This window comes from Scomber scombrus, chromosome 1, assembly GCF_963691925.1.
Source record: "Scomber scombrus chromosome 1, fScoSco1.1, whole genome shotgun sequence".
Classification (NCBI taxonomy): Eukaryota; Metazoa; Chordata; class Actinopteri; order Scombriformes; family Scombridae; genus Scomber; species Scomber scombrus.
In genome coordinates, this window is record NC_084970.1 from 20,704,686 (window position 1) to 20,722,029 (window position 17,344).

Genomic DNA, 17,344 nt, shown 5'->3' on the forward strand with positions numbered 1-17,344 from the left:
GGAGGATTGTGGGGAAATAAAATGCCAAATAAAATGTTTATTCATCTACAAACTCTTGTTAATTGAAAAAACAAACAATACATTTACTGTGTGTATGTGTGTGTGTGTGTGTGTAAGTTTGAGTGTGTGTGTTTCTATCTTTGAGAGAACCAATTTCAGTTGAAAGTCAGCGTTGTGAGGACATTTTGGTCAGAATGAATGTAATTCTATGTAATGTCCACACAAGTGACATTGGTCTGTGTGTATGTGTGCGTGTGAATATGTTACACTAAAGTTTAAACAAATATATATGACATGACATGACAAGATAATGCAATGTGTAATAATGATATAAATTAAAAAACTTCACGTTTGGACCAAGACAACAGATCCAGTTAAGTACAAGTATTTCTTGTGATGATACTTCCACAATGACAATTTCACACAATTTGATGCTTTTTTGTTGTTGTACATAATTGTAAGCAAAATTTGTGGTTTTGGACTGTTGGTCGCACAAAACAAGATATTTGCAGGCATTACCGCTAAAAATGAGAATACAGCCATTAGGAAAAAGAAACAATTTGGAGTCTGGGGTCTCTTCAAATGAAATAGTTGTGAGTAAACCCACACAGACTGATAGGACTCCAGAACCTGTGCTCGCGTGTTGAGCTGTGTATGAGTGACTCACCAGCCAACGTTGAACTCGACGTGGGCATCAAACAGGGCAACAACTGGTGCAGTGGCAGCTCTCCACCCACTCACTCTAGACCGGATAAGACCCTCCTGCTTTGCATGCCTCACCATCTTGATGAATCCTGGACGTTGACTGTTAGTCTCAGACACAAAATCCTGCAGCTTCTCCTTTAGCTCATCTACAACACACACAGACACACACACGCACACACACACACACACACACACACGCACACACACAGATTGCAATATCTGAAGAGTTTTTGAAGATCCCGTAAGAGGTAGGTGAGTAAAAAGAGCTGCTTGTGACCAAACTTCCAACATTCCACCCACAAGACGCCATCATGTCCTCCTCCGGTGGGCAGTGTGTCTTTGGTAGGAAGCCAAACGTACAAACGCTTCAGTGCTTTGATCACTGGACCAAAGAGGTAGCTGCTTGAGCCAGCACTGGAGACCTCAATGGGGCTTTACCAGTCATAACGGGATATTGCAATATTGAGGACTCAGTTTGCAATGTTTTTAAAACAAAGGGGGGATGAAATGGAGGAAGTCCAGTCGTTTTAAAGTTGACCTCCATTATTACCTGAGCTATACACAGTATGAGTCATACCCCGCAGGATGAATGACTCGTAGAAAAGTATATAAAAGTACTCTCCACAAATTATAAATGGTTGCAATTCAGCTTCTAATATTCTTGAAAATATAGTAAATTATTAGGATGTATACGTTCCCCTTGTGGTTCAACTAAAATCAATTTTAAGTCACCTAAATCAAACGTGGGATGGTCACTATATCATTAAAAATGGTAAAGGCCATATATTTCACAATTCTGTACTGTAAAGACTAAAAAGCTGGAAAAAACAAAACTTTCATCATCTTGGTGTTTCATCATCCTGTGTATAAATCACCTTAGGCTGTGTTCTCACCATTTCACTTTTAACTGCTGGAGCCTTATGAGCACACAAAAAGCGGCAGCCAGGAAATCAAGCTGTGCCTAAACTGCATAAGCAGTGTGAGAGAGAGAGTGAGTGTGAGATCTACATATCATATATATCATTCATATATATATATATATATATATATATATATATACATATATATATAGTACATCAGTTTTTCTTCAGACACAATATTGACAAGTGCACTGTAGAAAAAAAACTATCTATGGTCTCGCAATTTTATAAAAATTAACCAACAAAGGATATTTATTTGTTTGAGGATTTTTTTTTTCCTGGTACACAAAACACAACGTAACACAATTAAATTCAAGAAAGCATGTGCCCATTTGAAATGAATCAATATATTACTGAATGCTTACTGTTATGACTGTTCATGTCAAGGAAAATGTTAAGTTAGTATATTCTCACATAAACACAACAGACACAAAAACTTTCAAAACTGTTTGATTACTTTAATTTGTTCAAACCTTTCCTGCGGCAAGGTCGAGGAAGCTGGGGACATAAGTACAAACATTTCATAAAACATTTTTTATTTTTTTTCAGTGGATGTTGGTCCTTGAGACACAGAGAAGCGCTGATATTTCACACCAGACAATAAACAGGCCTGGCGCAAAAGAATCACTGTATGCACTACATGCAACATATAACTCCATGGTATATAAGATTGTATCCTGCTCAGAACAGTCTGCAGCTCTCCTTGATTAGATATCCAGAATTTAAAGGGACTCTGGCTCAAAAAGGCCAGAGCTGTGAAACAGTCTTATTCAAGTTTATGTGTATTCAGTAGAACAATTTTCTTTGTAATCCCTTCACTTCTGACTTTTATTTCTAACTACAGGAAAGCTATTGTAGCTACTCATTTGTGCAGTTGCAGTTGACGTGCCAACAGATTACTGCATCTGTAATCATTCCTAACCCATCAATAATTAAGGCATTCTGATGTGTGCGTGAACTAAAAATAAGAATGATGATGTGTTAAGCCTCATAACAAATCATAATAAATGGCAGTTCATGACACGAGGAATGGCTGATGGCCATTGGTCATCAATCTTTTAGGGAGTGATATTCTGATGAAGCTCTGTTGGAAAGCAATGGGCTTTGGGATGGAGCCATGGATGAAACAACAAGCAAATAGGTTTCTAACAGCATGGTGCAGTCATGCAGTAAATCCAGTCACACATTTGAAATGTATAAAGCAAACACTCAAGGTTTTTCCTCAGAAGATAAAAAGCAAAGCTAATGGTGAATGGCAGTATAGTGAACACCCCATTTAGCTCATTTTTATTCTACCCTCAGTGAGATATGACAAAATAATACTGATTGAAACTCTGTATAACATATGGATACTACATTTATATTTTCACAATAACACACTATGAAACTGTTCCTTCTTTAAAACTTGTCTTTTAAGTCCAACATTGATTAAAAATGATGTTGTTGTTAGTTTCAGAAATGTAGTTCTACACATAATCATGCAAAGGATATTTGATTGAAAGATGGGATTTTAATGATTGTTTCCTTTGTATGATCTGTTGTTGAATGACCATTTTGTCATTTGTTTCTGAAATGAGCTTGTGTGTCTGAGACTCAAAACGTTCTAATTTCTAATGCATGCTCAAATTAGGCAACATTTATCACTATGCAGGCACAACTGCTTGCACAACAGATGGCAAATCAGCATGGATACTGGTCTCACAGTTGCCGTGCGGGTTTCACCACACCACTTGGTAATTTCTCACTACACAACTCTGCGGTTGTGAAAATCTGTGTCTAAAATACCCAACTGCTACTTTCTGTCTTCCTCCACAATTCCACCAATTTCGTATCCACACCCACTTCGGGTCCACTGACAGTTTGTTAAAAAAAACTTCAAACTCGTTAGTTAAGTTCCAGAACAATTGTGCACTGCTTGTGTTTTATACTTGGCGGTAAATACTGTAAACTCAGCTTTGTTGGTTTTTGCTGATGTTGTCACAGCTTTTGTGTGCCCTCCAGCTTTTATTGGCTAGACCTGCAGGGAGTGGTTGTTGGAAATCAAACTGTTTTTTAACGGTTGTGTGGACTTCTCTGGACACCTGACACCACTTAATGAATCCATATTTTGTCACATTACTCACAAACAGAGTGGAAGCAAGCCACAGGACGTAGACCAGGTTGCACCAGCTGTTCATAAAAACATCACTAAGTTCATAGTAAATAAGAGCTACTTTCAAACTAGGGATTTACTAAATCAGGTTGCACCAGTGAAACCTGAGAAATGTCTTAGCTACTAAAAACTTAAGTTATGTGTAAATCAGTTGCTAGGACACATGTGTAGTACGGTCCAATAAGAAGCAACCAACAATCAATGTAGCATCACAAGCTTCTTTAGGGCCAAAACATAAAATAAACGTAACTTTCACTTGTTTGTGAATGAAGGTGTTTTCTTTCTATCTGTATAACTGGAGAAATATTTGCCTTAGGATTAGTAGTGTTCATGGTGTTTACAGTGAGAGGGAAATGTCAGACCATACCGAGCTAACCGTTGTTAGTTGGTCATTTAGTCTGCTGTTATTGGCATAAAGATGTAGTTTGGGATGTAGGGATTTTTTTTATTCTGTTAAAATTTAATCTGATCAAGTCAGATATTAGCAATATAAGGTTACACAACCTGGCAGTAGCAGTGTTGTCAATCTCACCTGACTTTCTCACCTTTAGTGACTTTTTTTGGGACTTAATCTCCGCTTAGTAAACACTTAAAGTCTGTGTAAAGTAAGAATAAATATGTGTTCTGAGTTTGACATACCACAGAAAAGTGTGATGTTAACCACCCTGCCAAATTTGAATGATTAAAAAAATCGCCAAATATATGAAATTAGGCTTCAAAGTTGTGTAAAAATCAGCCTCTTTCTCTGCTCCCAAACGCTGTGGGCGTGCCTGCCGAGTTTGCTGAAACCCCGCCCCCTACCAAGTGTCACCTGTCAATCAAAGTCACCACCTCTACCAGAAAAATGGACGCTCTGAGAGCTTTCTGCCGCTAGCTCGGCGGCTAACTCAGCTAACTGGCTAACTGTAGACTGTAGTAGTAGTAGTAGTGTTAGATATTAACAATAACTCGCCACTAGGCAGGTTAACCACTGAGGAGAGCGGACTCTCGGTCTTATATAGTAGGGGAAGGACCATGGTCACACAGTATGCCACTGCGTCACGGGGTAGCCCTTTTTTGCAGGCTCAGAAAATCAGGAAAAATGAGAGGGTGAGAAACAGTTTAAGGCTCTATTTCCACAATTCAGTACTGCATAGATATCAGCCTTTTCACATGTTTTCTGTAACCATTTTCCAACATGTATAATATGTTTAGAAGTAAATCAATTAATTGACTTTACACAGACTTTAAGTAATATCTGTGTTAAGTTTAAAATTATGAACAGTTGGTGCGACTGGCTTCGAATCAGAAAACTAGTTGTCAGCTGCTTTAAATGCTTAGTCTTACAGTACAAATGTCTCCTTCAAAAAAGGGTCTTGAGCTAAATGAATTGATTAGTCCATCAACAGAAAAATTTCAGTGACCTAATTATCTCTGGGTTGTGAAGTGAAAAATCCGCCATTTCACCTTGGACTCTGGGAGATTTTCATGAACACTTTACTCTATTTTCTGACATTACAGGTCAAATAATTAATGTATTAATTGAGGAAATAATTGTCAGACTAATCGATAATGAAAATAATCATTAGTTGAATCCCTAATCTCAATGACATTAACTCTTTAAAGAAATTAGTAATTAATTGACTCTGATTGATGAGCACCTAAATGGGGTTTTCTCAATGAGATTAACTTGACTCACAAAGGTCTTGACAGACATAGAACAGGCAGAGACACCACAAGAAACAGATTACATTCTTTTGGCTGTCTACATTTTGCTGCTCATCTCAAAATCCTTCACCCTCGCATACATACAAGCTGCAGCTTGGTATTATAATCTAAGTTAAAGTATGGAATCATAAGTCTTCTGATAGCCTGTCTAATAAGTAAGCCCTTCTCAAAACCCACTCTTACACAGACAAGCCTTTTCTTGGGCTACAGCTTGGGACATTATCCAATTAAGGAGGAATCAGCTAGGTCATTTTGCCCTTCTCTCCCTTGATGGCTACATGTTCCCCTGCATACTAATGCCTCTTGGAGGTGAGCTGTGACACTGGTGGATGATGACCCCCCTCAACAATCTTGGCGACATCACGGGTCAGCAGGCTAACGACATTTAGCACAGATAAGATTCTCAGTCATTGTGATAATGACAACAGTTGGCCCATCGGTGGCAGTGTGACAGAGTGCTCAAGCAAACAGGGTGAAATGCCATCAGCAAAATGTCAATGCGTGACTTGGGTGCCTGAAGGAGCTAAAGAGGCCTGCTTCCTAGCTCTCAATTAAGTGATGCCATATGAATGTTTGTGCGATGTGTTAATTCTCCTGTGCTTTGAGGTGTGAGAGCAAGTGTTTGGGTTTTCACTTTTTAAATAGAACGGAAAGATAACTTTGGATATTCAACTTTTTGGTCGATAACAGCCTGAGGAAGAGTGATCATTTTTATCCCTGCATGTTGAGATAGTGAGTTATGAAGACATACCACAGTGATCTTTATTCAGTTCCAGCCGGCTACAGGCCACGCTATATGTTTTGCATTATTGACTTCGGTAAACATATTCCTCCCAATGCCAGTATTCCCCATGGTGATTGCCCCTACAAGCAACACAGCTCATTTAAAAGTATATTGCCTATAAATGACCTTGGCACAGTATCATTAGTTTTATAGCCCACTTCTGCCTTTGTAATGTAGTTAAGTCTTGCACTGTAAATTACCAAGTCTACTTTTCACAGGTGACTTCAATTCTATCTCTTCTGCATGGCTGGTTAAAGTTACCTCATCATCATTAATCTCACACGTCACTCATATCTGTGATAAGTGAACAGCAGTTACACATTGTCAGCATATACTGGGTATCTTTTCAACCTGGCAATGTCGACACCACATCCAATGCATGCAGATGCACGAATTAGGGTTGCAAATGATGACAAGATATGTGCAAACATTCATCACCTTGCTGGATAGCTATCCGCCTCAAGGCAAATATCCTAGCTTTGCAGCTAATTAGTGTTATTCATCTATCTGTTCAATCTCGTCGACACAACCCCAAATTAAAACACTAAAGGAGACTGGAGGCCATCAGAGGAGCAATACGTTTCACAGATACAGATTTCTCCACAGATGAGGCAATAATATGTAAACTAAGACAGAACTGCTGTAAACTACTTTCTAAGCCCTGCCTCCCATGGCTACAATCATAATGGTGGCAGATTTGGCACTTATTTCAAATCATGGGTCCTTGATCTCATGCAAAGATAGACAAGAACAGCTTTTCATTTCTTGCCTATGATGGACACTGTCAGATGTAGTTAGCTACCAAATTAAACTAACGATAGCTTCATGCTTTAATTGTAAAGGCGGTCTTCAGGTGACTTTTCAATGTTTCCTGCTGACACGTTTTAAAATGAAAATCTTGTGAAAGGGTTCTCAGATGTGCAGTTGATTGAATATATACATAATATTGTGTTAAAAAAGCTAAAGCTGCATGTCCCAGATAAAAAGTCAGCATCCTCACCAGCTGATGATCCATGTAGAGGACATTGAAATAAAATAGCCCAAGTATTAACTATAGTTAATCTAACATAACAATGTTTGGCTCCTCAGTTTACATACTTAGTTTGTAGTTTGTATTTTCAGTATGTGTAGTGGTATACAAACATATGTAAACAGCTTTCTCGTTATGAGAGAAAAAGACATGGCAAACATAACTGGGTAATGAGGGCTGCAGTGTTACTCTGACAGCATCTAGCTTCCACACAGTGGGATATATAGCACAGTGGATGTGCTTATTTTGAACAAAGCTTTTTTTAAATGTGAACCTATACTAATGTAGTAATGATAGGCTCCATGGCCTTCCAAATAATGCTTGGTTACTACTGTAGGTTAGATAGCTGGACATGCAAATGATTGTAGCCTAAAAAAAAGTTGAATCAATTTCTTACACTTTTTCACTTGTGTTTTTGCTTTTTGTAAAGCTAATGTTAATAGGTCTGCCATGTCTATTTATTTATTGTTGCTATGACTGGACAATCACTTTTGGGGGGAGGGATTTAGCAACAATTCACACTGCTATAGTATTAAATGCTGCTGCTTACTGTTATTGCTGTTGTCGTCCACGAGGATTATCTCTTTGAGAAGGTGGGAGGGCGTCCTTTTGATGGCAGAGTGAATGGACCGTAGGATGACGGACAAGGCTTCATTCACAAAAATGAACACAATGCTCACTTGAGGGAGGTTTAAATGATAAGTGATGTTTCTGCACCTGTGGAGAACAAATAAATTGTTGGTGAGGCAATGCTTTGTATGAAGGATTAACAGATACATTTGACAATGTCTTTTCAAGAACAGATCAATGTCAGATTTTATGTCAATGCAGCCACTTGACAGACTATATCAGGACCATGTTTTTGTGAATCAAGGTGTAAACATTGGCAGAGCCACCATTTCATGGCCTGCAGATTTCTTTGGAAATTAAACAGTAGAGTGCTGCTGCAACGGTGGTGCACCTGCAATGCAGTTATAAAAGAGATCTCTTTAGGAGGAATAAATTATAGGTAGTGTGGTAAGGTCTGACATCAATCACGTTCCTCTCTGTCGCTTTTAAAACACTGTTTCCTGCCATCACACGCTGACATTTTCATAGTGGATGAGGCGCGTCCAGCCTCCCCTCCCACGAGGAAAGTGTCGGTTTCCAGGAAATGCAGAGGGAGCAAGCTGTAAATGTTTGAACAATAAGCTGCAAGCAATGCCCCTTTTAGGTTGAATTAATTGTGGAAATTATTGTTTCTATGTATAATGACATCAATGTGTTGGAAGACAATTATTCCTACAATAACCGTATGTGACCTGGGGTTTAAAAAATGTATAAATACTGCCCATAACACCAAAGTCATGACTAATTTAATTATTACACACTGGATTGTGTTGGGATTGTGATCTTTCTTAATGCCAGAATCATATTTGAACAAAATCCCATCACTGTTACCACATCATGTTGTTCATCCCAGCCAAGAGACTTTACAGAATGCCATGGCTCAGGCACTTCTTATGGGAAATGTGCTGGGAAAACACGAATGCAAAATGCATGATTAATGTATCCCCCAGAACCGTTTTGGATGAGTGTACAGAGCCAGTCTTAGTGCGAATGGATGGTCTGAAGGGTGTTTAGTGACGTGCAGCTGAGAAAATGCCCGAAAGAGCTGTGTAAACTTTCGCACCAGGGCGTCACCTTCTGTTCTGCCCGTAACCTTGGTGATGTGAAAATTAAAGCTGCATATAAAAGACACACCCAACCAGTGTGGTGTGAACAACTCTTTGTTAAGATGTTGGTGTATTCACTTTGCAGGACTGAGGTCTGAGACGTAATCAAAGTGTCGACACTAAACAAGCAAATGTACAAGGCCTTAAAAAAAAAAGCAAGTACACTTTAATTTATAGGATGCAGATAGAAAGCATCTACCTGCCACCTTCAGGTAGCCTCAGGGACTTATGACGGATACTTGTACAGTAAGAACAACCTCTTATCAAGCCCTGTACAAACCGTGTTTGTCGCCATGATATTGTTAACTCAGCAGCAGGAAGTTGTATTAGATGCTGTAGGCAAAAGTAAACTCTTCATAGGTTATCAATTAGAGGCACTCAGTGTTTGAGAGGGAACAATAATGTGTTTTTCAGCTTGGCAAGTGCCTCGTGAGTTCTTTTATTACTGAAATGTAAGCCAAAAAAGCAGCCCAGAACACCAGTGCAGAAAAGGTTTAGTGATAGGAGGATATGTACCATGAACAGTGAGACTAAAGCTGAAATGATAAGTCAATTCATATTTTGACATTTAATCACCACCCATTTTGATAAGTGGTTAATTGTTTCAGTCAAATTTCAGGCAAACATGCTAATCTTTTGCTGGTTCCAGCTTATAAAATGTTAGAATTTGATGCTTTTCTCAGTCATATCGACCAAACCTGCAATAGTAAACCCCATCTTCTGTTTTTTGACTGGAGGTCAGAGGAAACAAGAAATTTGAATATGACATCTTGGACTCCGGGAAATTATAATAAAAGAAGTTGTCAGTTGTAGCACTAAGTTAGACTATTTATACCATAGTGTCAACTTAAATATCTCTGGGTGTATGAGACAGTGAGAGCAATGTGGCAATATTATATTTTTAAATGATTTCAGTTTTTTTTTTCTCCTTGATTGATCAGGTGTTTAATTTGCTGTCTGGTTATTTTATCCATGAACAGTTTCTCAATAGATTTGATGGATGGTGATACAGGAATTACAGTTGCAAAGACTAGCCAATGAATTGATTGACAAAAAAATTTATTGGAAAATATTTTGATAATAGATACATTGTTTTGAATCATTTTTAAGACAAAAACGCTGAAATTCTATTGGTGAATACCTTTGGGTTGTGAATATTGATCAGGACATAAAATATTTGAGGGAGACTCAGACTCACTGTGAAACAGTGATCAACATCTTTCACAAATGTATGGCATTTTATAGACCAGTAAAAAACTATGAATTGAGAAAATAATCGGCAGATTAATCAAAAATGAAAATAGTCGTTAGCTGCAGCCCTAACAAGAATCCACAATTTCTACATGGAAACAGATAAATATTACTGTAATTGCTTACACTATTAAACAGCACTCCCAGCTTGGTTTGACATTGTTATATTGTATTCTACCTTATTTTCTCACTTCCCCCAAGAAGTGGAAGTGAGAAACAAAATCTGGTCACACACACATGAAGTTGGTATATCACTAGTGCCATGTCAGTAGACTTGATTTGCAGCAGCACAACATCCTGACTTAATATCTGTAATTCAAACATTCATTTATATCAACTGCTAGAAGACAGTTTATTGAGTTGATGGTCTATAAAGATGACTTTATAGTGTTTCAGCACCATTCCTTCTGTATTCTTACCCATCAGGCCTGAGATCTGGTATTGGCCTGTCTAAGGAGAGACGATCACTGAGGTAGCTGTTATAGCCGTAGTACTGAAACAACTTCAGCGCCACCCGCCGGTTGTCCGGGGCAAGCTCCTGACCCCAGTGAGCAAACAGCGACGAATCGGAGAAGGACGTGTCCGCCTGACTGTCCTCTACCTTCCCTGGAGTCTCTAGAAGGCACAGGAAGACAAATAGCATGAATATTTGTCTAGCTTTGCAAACTGCGGGTGAGGTTGTGCGTAAGATGACATTTAAAGAACAAGGAAAAATTATAGTGCTAATACAATCACTGTGACGAATGCTGTTTTCCTTATGATAAAATGTATGCTAGCAGGTGAAGGGTGCACAGTTATTTAAAAGAGACTGACTGGCTAACCTTCAACAGACAGACCCATGACAGCAAGCTTAAGTATCCTTGAACAAAAGATTCAGTCCCTTCTAGCAGCCAGTGGGCTGTTTTGCAGCTGACCTTGCTCTTTCACCTCTACAGAGAGGAGAGAAGAAAACTAATCCCCCCCCCCCCCCCCCCCCCCCCCCCCCCCCACACAGACTTCCTTTAATAATCAATCAAGAGACATGGTTTGATGAATTTTTGTTTGGGTAATAACACTTTGAGAAGACTGTCCTTGTGTTTCTTGAAATGAACACTGAAGGGTTGAAAATGAGCACAGTTCTGACTCATTTTATAGCAGAGCAGCACTGACAGCACTGAAAGCGGAGGGACATTTAACAATCACACGTTTACTGTGACAAACAGTATACCACAGCGTATGGCCCTTGTTGATGGACTCAGTTCATGCCCAGACTCCATAAAACATCTGTGGCATCTGCTCAAAATTCTGTGCTGCTTCCAAGAGGTTTTAATGCACTTTAGAGGAGTTGCACAGTCAGGGAGCTTTCCCACCGGCAAGGGTATTCAATTCAATACATACAGTATATAAAGGAGATAAAAATGAAGGGATATCATCTTGAAGAATACAGAATGAAGGTTTTCCAGCTGCACATGCATGGTTACAGTGTGTATCTTTGAAATCTAAGTCCTAGCATCATCTATAGCCATATGTTTGCACTATGAATAAAAACATGTTAAAAATCCCAGTTTTCATTTAATATTCTATGATAGTACCTGTTGGGACATTATGCAGAAATTCAATGGTGTTCCACAATCAGGTCTGAATATTGCAGTGCTTTCGTATTATTGAACAGCACAGAGATATTTATGATCTGTTAAAACATGGGGGTGCAGGTGGGAGGTTGGTGGTAACCTGATGAAGTTGAGAAAATATTGATTTCATGTGCATTTCAGCTGAGAAGGGGGACTGGTGATAAAAAACTAAAAGCTTTATTGTTGAGCTGCTTTAGTAAAACCCTATACTACTGCAAACAAAGTGTCTCAGAAAATGATTAACCTCATAATAATATACTTGAAAGTGAAAATGACTCCCATGAAACTGAATTCCATGTCATGGATAATAATGGCATATTGTTAATTAAATGTCGTAATCAGCAGGAAATGAAATCCAATGAAAATGGTGTCATCTGTTACTAATTTCATTAAAAGAGGCATCAGTCCCCTGCAGCATGTTGAGGCCTTACAACAATAATAAAATACTTATTACATTATTGGTTACTTCGAACAAACTGAGTTTATCAAGAATAATTCACAACCGACCAGACATTAAACTGTTTTGCTTTCTTGTTCAGAGTAAATGGAAATGCAAGCTAGAAGTAAATTGATACAAGTGATTTCTACCTTTAATTATTATTTAGCATTGTGTTTTTCTGTTGTTTTTGTTGAAGCAGTTGAATTAATTTGTGTCTTTCAAGCTTCAGAAAAGCACTATAGGACTACAGAAAAATAATGAGTTTAGGCAAATAAAACAAGACTGAGATGATTATTTTTTTAATTAAGTGAAATAAGAAGGGAAAAGGCTTTGAGCCCCTGGTGAGACTGAGCAATGGACAAGGTTAAGCATGTATGTGTGTGTGTGTGTGTGTGTGTGTGTGTGTGTGTGTGTGTGTGTGTGTGTGTGTGTTTTAAGCAGATTGGGAAAGGTTAATATTCATGAGCAGATTGTTGAACATACGAGTGACAAACCGTGTCAGCCACGTTAGAACTAAGACAACACTATGGAGGCAGGTGTGAAGGGATTACATGATAAAAACAAAACCAGAACTGTTCCTGAGAAGGCAGGAGCTTACAGTAAATGTCTTTGGAAGGTGAACAAAATGATTGTACCATTAGTTACAGAGTTTGAATGCTGTAAAGTGAAAACATATGGTACTTATATTTACCTGAATGCTAAGTAAAGAATGAACATACAGAAAAATCATCTGACTTTGAAGCTTCTCTCAGCTTTGCAAGGTCAAGTTTCAGCTCATTGTTCAGGTGGCTGAAAGCAATTTTACAGTTTTGCGTCGCTCACCAGTCTCATCATCATTTTTGGCCGCAGCAGGGAGCTGTTTTCATAGAAAATTTCTAAAAACCCACTGTACACTACCTGCTCAACACCAAACAGCAAGCACAAACAGTTATCAACTAGCTGATGAACAAGGTGAAGTATTTAGCAGCTGAAATTTCCCTCAGGAGCTGGTAGAGACTAAAAATAGACCTAAACAAGAATAAATATTGGAGTTATGTTTATCAGGTACACAAACACAACTCCATATGAATGATAATGTTGCTCTGTAAGAGCTGTATGTATAAATAGACAACTGTGTGCTAACAATTTCACTATGTCAACATAAATGGTTAAGATATATGAGTGTTGTTTTCACAAGTTGTTTTCGCTGCCCCCACGTGCAATTTTTTTTTTTTTTTTTTTAAAGTGCGCATACCAGGACCTTTAAAGCTCACTGATTAACACATGGTACCTTGTTTGTTAAATCTGTGCAAAAATGCAACAGTAAAAACAATAAGTTGTGTTGTTTTTTTCATGGCTTGAGCTAGCGGTTGGTTGTCGTATCATTTTTAAAGATATACAGATATGACAGTGGTTTAAGTCTATATCAGAATGTGAATAAGTATGTTTCCCAAAACAGCAAGCTTTTGATAAAACAAGCAGTTCAGTGTTCAACAAATATAAAGCAAATATTACTTTCCATTGATACCGTTGGGAACATCATACAGTAGATGTTGGTGTATTTTGTCCGTTCTAAATTTGAAATGTTACAATTATTCAGAGGCTGAATAATGGAAAAAAGACGGATTCCTTGCCACAAAACAAGATGCTTTTATTCCAATGATAATGTATGTATTTTAACTTTTTAAAGCTATAGTCGCACATAAGGCTGCTTAAGAAATAGCTGCATCATCAAATGTGAAAACTCGGGAGTTATCCCTCTTTTACACAATGACATACTTGCAATTTAAAAATATTCAGTTAACATTAACAAATCAAAAAGTCAACCAACATCCAAGTTGAGAGAACAGTGCTCAGTGATCGGTGTGAGCCTGAGGCGCAGTGACTTCAACTTCTTAAATTCAACACACAGTTGCTGAAGTTTCACTGATGTGAAGCAGAGAGAAGGCTCCTCAGCTCCTTGATAAAACAACACAGTGATTAGACTAAGAACTGGATGAAAGTTCTGTGTCTTTCAATCCCAGTGAGTATGCCTGAAGGCCCATTCATTTGACTGCTTGGGGTGGTGATTAATTAAGTCTACAGAGACAGTTTCCGCAGTGATGAATCCCTAAAGTGGTGGTTGGGGCAGGTTGGTTGTGTTTGGACAGGCTAACCTTGGTAACTTATTCTGTGTAATGTGTTATTGCACTGACGCACATACAATAGATGTGCGTCATGATGATAAGCATAATTGGACAACCTTACCTTTTGGTTTGAATAAATCACTAAATAAATCAAATGAACAAAAAAATGTATGATTATATCACGGCTTGTTTTCCATCAGGCTGGTCATGTGACATACTGTAACTTTGGTGTGTGGAGAGTGGTTTCCTCCTGAGTACACATTCAGTCGACTAACCTTGGTGCTAACTCAAGTAAAGCACACCCAAATACCTGAGGCAAATATTAGGGCATGTGCATGTGTGTGTGTATGTGTGTAGATAGGGGAATTATTCCCAAAGCTTCCCAGCAGCACTCCAGGCGGGTGTGGAGTGCAGCACTTAGTCTGCTTCCACTGCGTGCACAGCAAGGCAACTGAGAGCTCTCAGGAGGAGGAGGAGAGAGGCAGAGGAAAAGATATGCAAACACGACATATACACACTGTGAATTCATACACATTCCTTATTATTAACACATAAGCTGATGAACAAACCCTAATAAGAAGTCACTGAAAAGTAACAATAAACCTCCAGGTCGTACATGAACTAAGACTTAGATGTTTATTTGATCCCATAAAAGGTAGTTTATCGTGATGAAACTGAAGCACAACGCGCAGATATTTTATCAAATTATATTTATTCATCCCATTCCTGCCTGTGGAGAAGAAAATGTTTTTAATGTCAAACGCAAATCATTATCATTTTTGACAACTCGAAGATGAAACTCTCTTCTGTGAAATGCTAACTCATGGTGGTGCGGACATAGAATTTTGATAAAAATGCTGTAGGCCTGAATTTTTACCTGCTTCTTCATATTCTGAGCTCTATTGTACAGGGGGAGGAGATATGGAAGCATCTGGCTGTTTCAACAACTCAACTCAAGAAAAGGTGTAAATCACTGTCCCAAGTTCTGTGATCCATTTCAGGCACTGTTAACTGTTAAATGGTAGCCAGAATCATTGTTTTACTTATTACTTGTTTTTGTTTTATCCCTGCAACTACATTTGTACATTCATTTTTTTCTAACTGCTATGAGCATTTAAACACAATAAATATAGGTCAAACAAACAAATTAGATTTCAAGTACTGTGGAGGAGGAACGTCCTTATTAGTGTCACACATTTTCAGAGCAGTTTTATATGACCCCCAATATCCAAATTGGCTTGTGTGTTAATGTTCACCACCCCCATGACCGGAGCGCCCCTGTGGCTCATTCACACCTCTTTTTTTTACTCTAGATAGATAGATAGATAGATAGATAGATAGATAGATAGATAGATAGATAGATAGATAGATAGATAGATAGATAGATAGATAGATAGATAGATAGATAGATAGATAGATAGATAGATAGATAGATAGATAGATAGATAGATAGATAGATAGATAGATAGATAGATAGATAGATAGATAGATAGATAGATAGATAGATAGATAGATAGATAGATAGATAGATACTGTAGATGTACATTTTATTGATCCCCTAGGGGAAATTTAGGGTCCAGCAGCTTAATACACATAAATAAAACCAAGGTCTGAGGCTGAGGCTGAGGCTGTGTGATAACGTGCAAAAATAAAAATATAGTGCAATATACAGTTTAAAGTGAATTTAGTCCAGGTAAACAAGTGAGGTAAAACAGTGAGGTACAGAACAGTGGTACAGAGGGTAGAGATTAAGCAGAGAAGTCTATCTCTTTCCCTTTTATTGCCAGATTGTACAGTTGTATGGCTCTCGGGACAAATGAATGATGTCTGTCAGTTTTGCATGACAGTGAGCGTAGTCTCCAGCTGATCATGCTCTTCTGCTGGATGATGGTGTTGTGAAGTGGATGACCTTCATTGTCCATGATGGTGAGCAGTTTGCTCAGGGTCCTTTTGTCTGTTACTGAAGTGATGCTCTCCAGTTCAGCTCCCACAACAGAGCCAGCTTTCTTTACCAGCCTATCCAGTCGCCCGGCATCCCTCTTCTTAGTGCTTCCTCCCCAGCACACCACCGCATAGAAGAGGACGCTGGCGACCACAGAATGGTAAAACATCCAGAGGAGTTTGCTGCAGACGTTGAAGGACCGTAGCCTCCTCAGGAAGTACAGCCGGCTCTGTCCTTTTTTGTAGATGGCGTCAGTATTGGCTGACCAGTCAAGTTTATTGTCCAGATGTACCCCCAGATACTTATAAGTGCTTACCACCTCCAATTGACTCCCTCAATGGAGACTGGTAGCAGCGCGGGCTTAGACCTACGGAAATCCACCACCATCTCCTTGGTCTTAACAGTGTTAAGTTGTAGGTGGTTGAGTTTGCACCATTGCACAAAGTCCTCCACCAGGCTCCTGTACTCCCCCTCCTGCCCCTCTCTGATACACCCCACAATTGCAGTATCGTCCGAAAACTTGCATGTGGCATGAATCTTTGTTGTAGCCGAAGTCAGACGTGTACAGAGTGAACAGGACAGGAGAGAGCACTATTCCCTGTGGTGCTCCGGTGCTGCATACCACAGTGTCAGAGAGGCAGTCCTTTAGTCTGACGAACTGCTATCTTTACATACTGGAACTATTTTTGCCAGAGCAGTGTGCATCTTTGAAGTGTGAAATTCACTTTTATATATACATTCCTATGTTTATTAACAGTTGGTTTAAAATAAAATGTATATGGCACTTTTCATTTTTGACTAGCTTTGTCATAACAAATATACAGCATATAAACAATATAGGAAATGTGGCTACTAAAGAGCAGATGTTCCATTTCTGAAACACTTTATAGACAGTATAACTGCTGTGAAGTGGCTTAACCAAAGTGCAATGTAGCTGCATCAAGTAGACATCCAGCATTAGGCTCGATTGTTATCATTACTTTT

General features: G+C 38.7%; 1 protein-coding gene across 1 annotated transcript in view; it reads right to left on the bottom strand.

Moving 5' to 3' along the window:
* The window catches only part of galnt18b (UDP-N-acetyl-alpha-D-galactosamine:polypeptide N-acetylgalactosaminyltransferase 18b), a 96,746-nt gene that overhangs the window by 32,602 nt on the left and 46,800 nt on the right, over nt 1–17,344 (bottom strand). The window contains exons 2-4 of the mRNA XM_062422943.1: nt 10,684–10,879; nt 7,849–8,015; nt 668–851 (exon numbers count right to left, since the gene is read on the bottom strand). Coding sequence (XP_062278927.1) covers nt 668–851; nt 7,849–8,015; nt 10,684–10,879 — 547 coding nt within the window. The remainder of the gene's footprint in view (nt 1–667; nt 852–7,848; nt 8,016–10,683; nt 10,880–17,344) is intronic.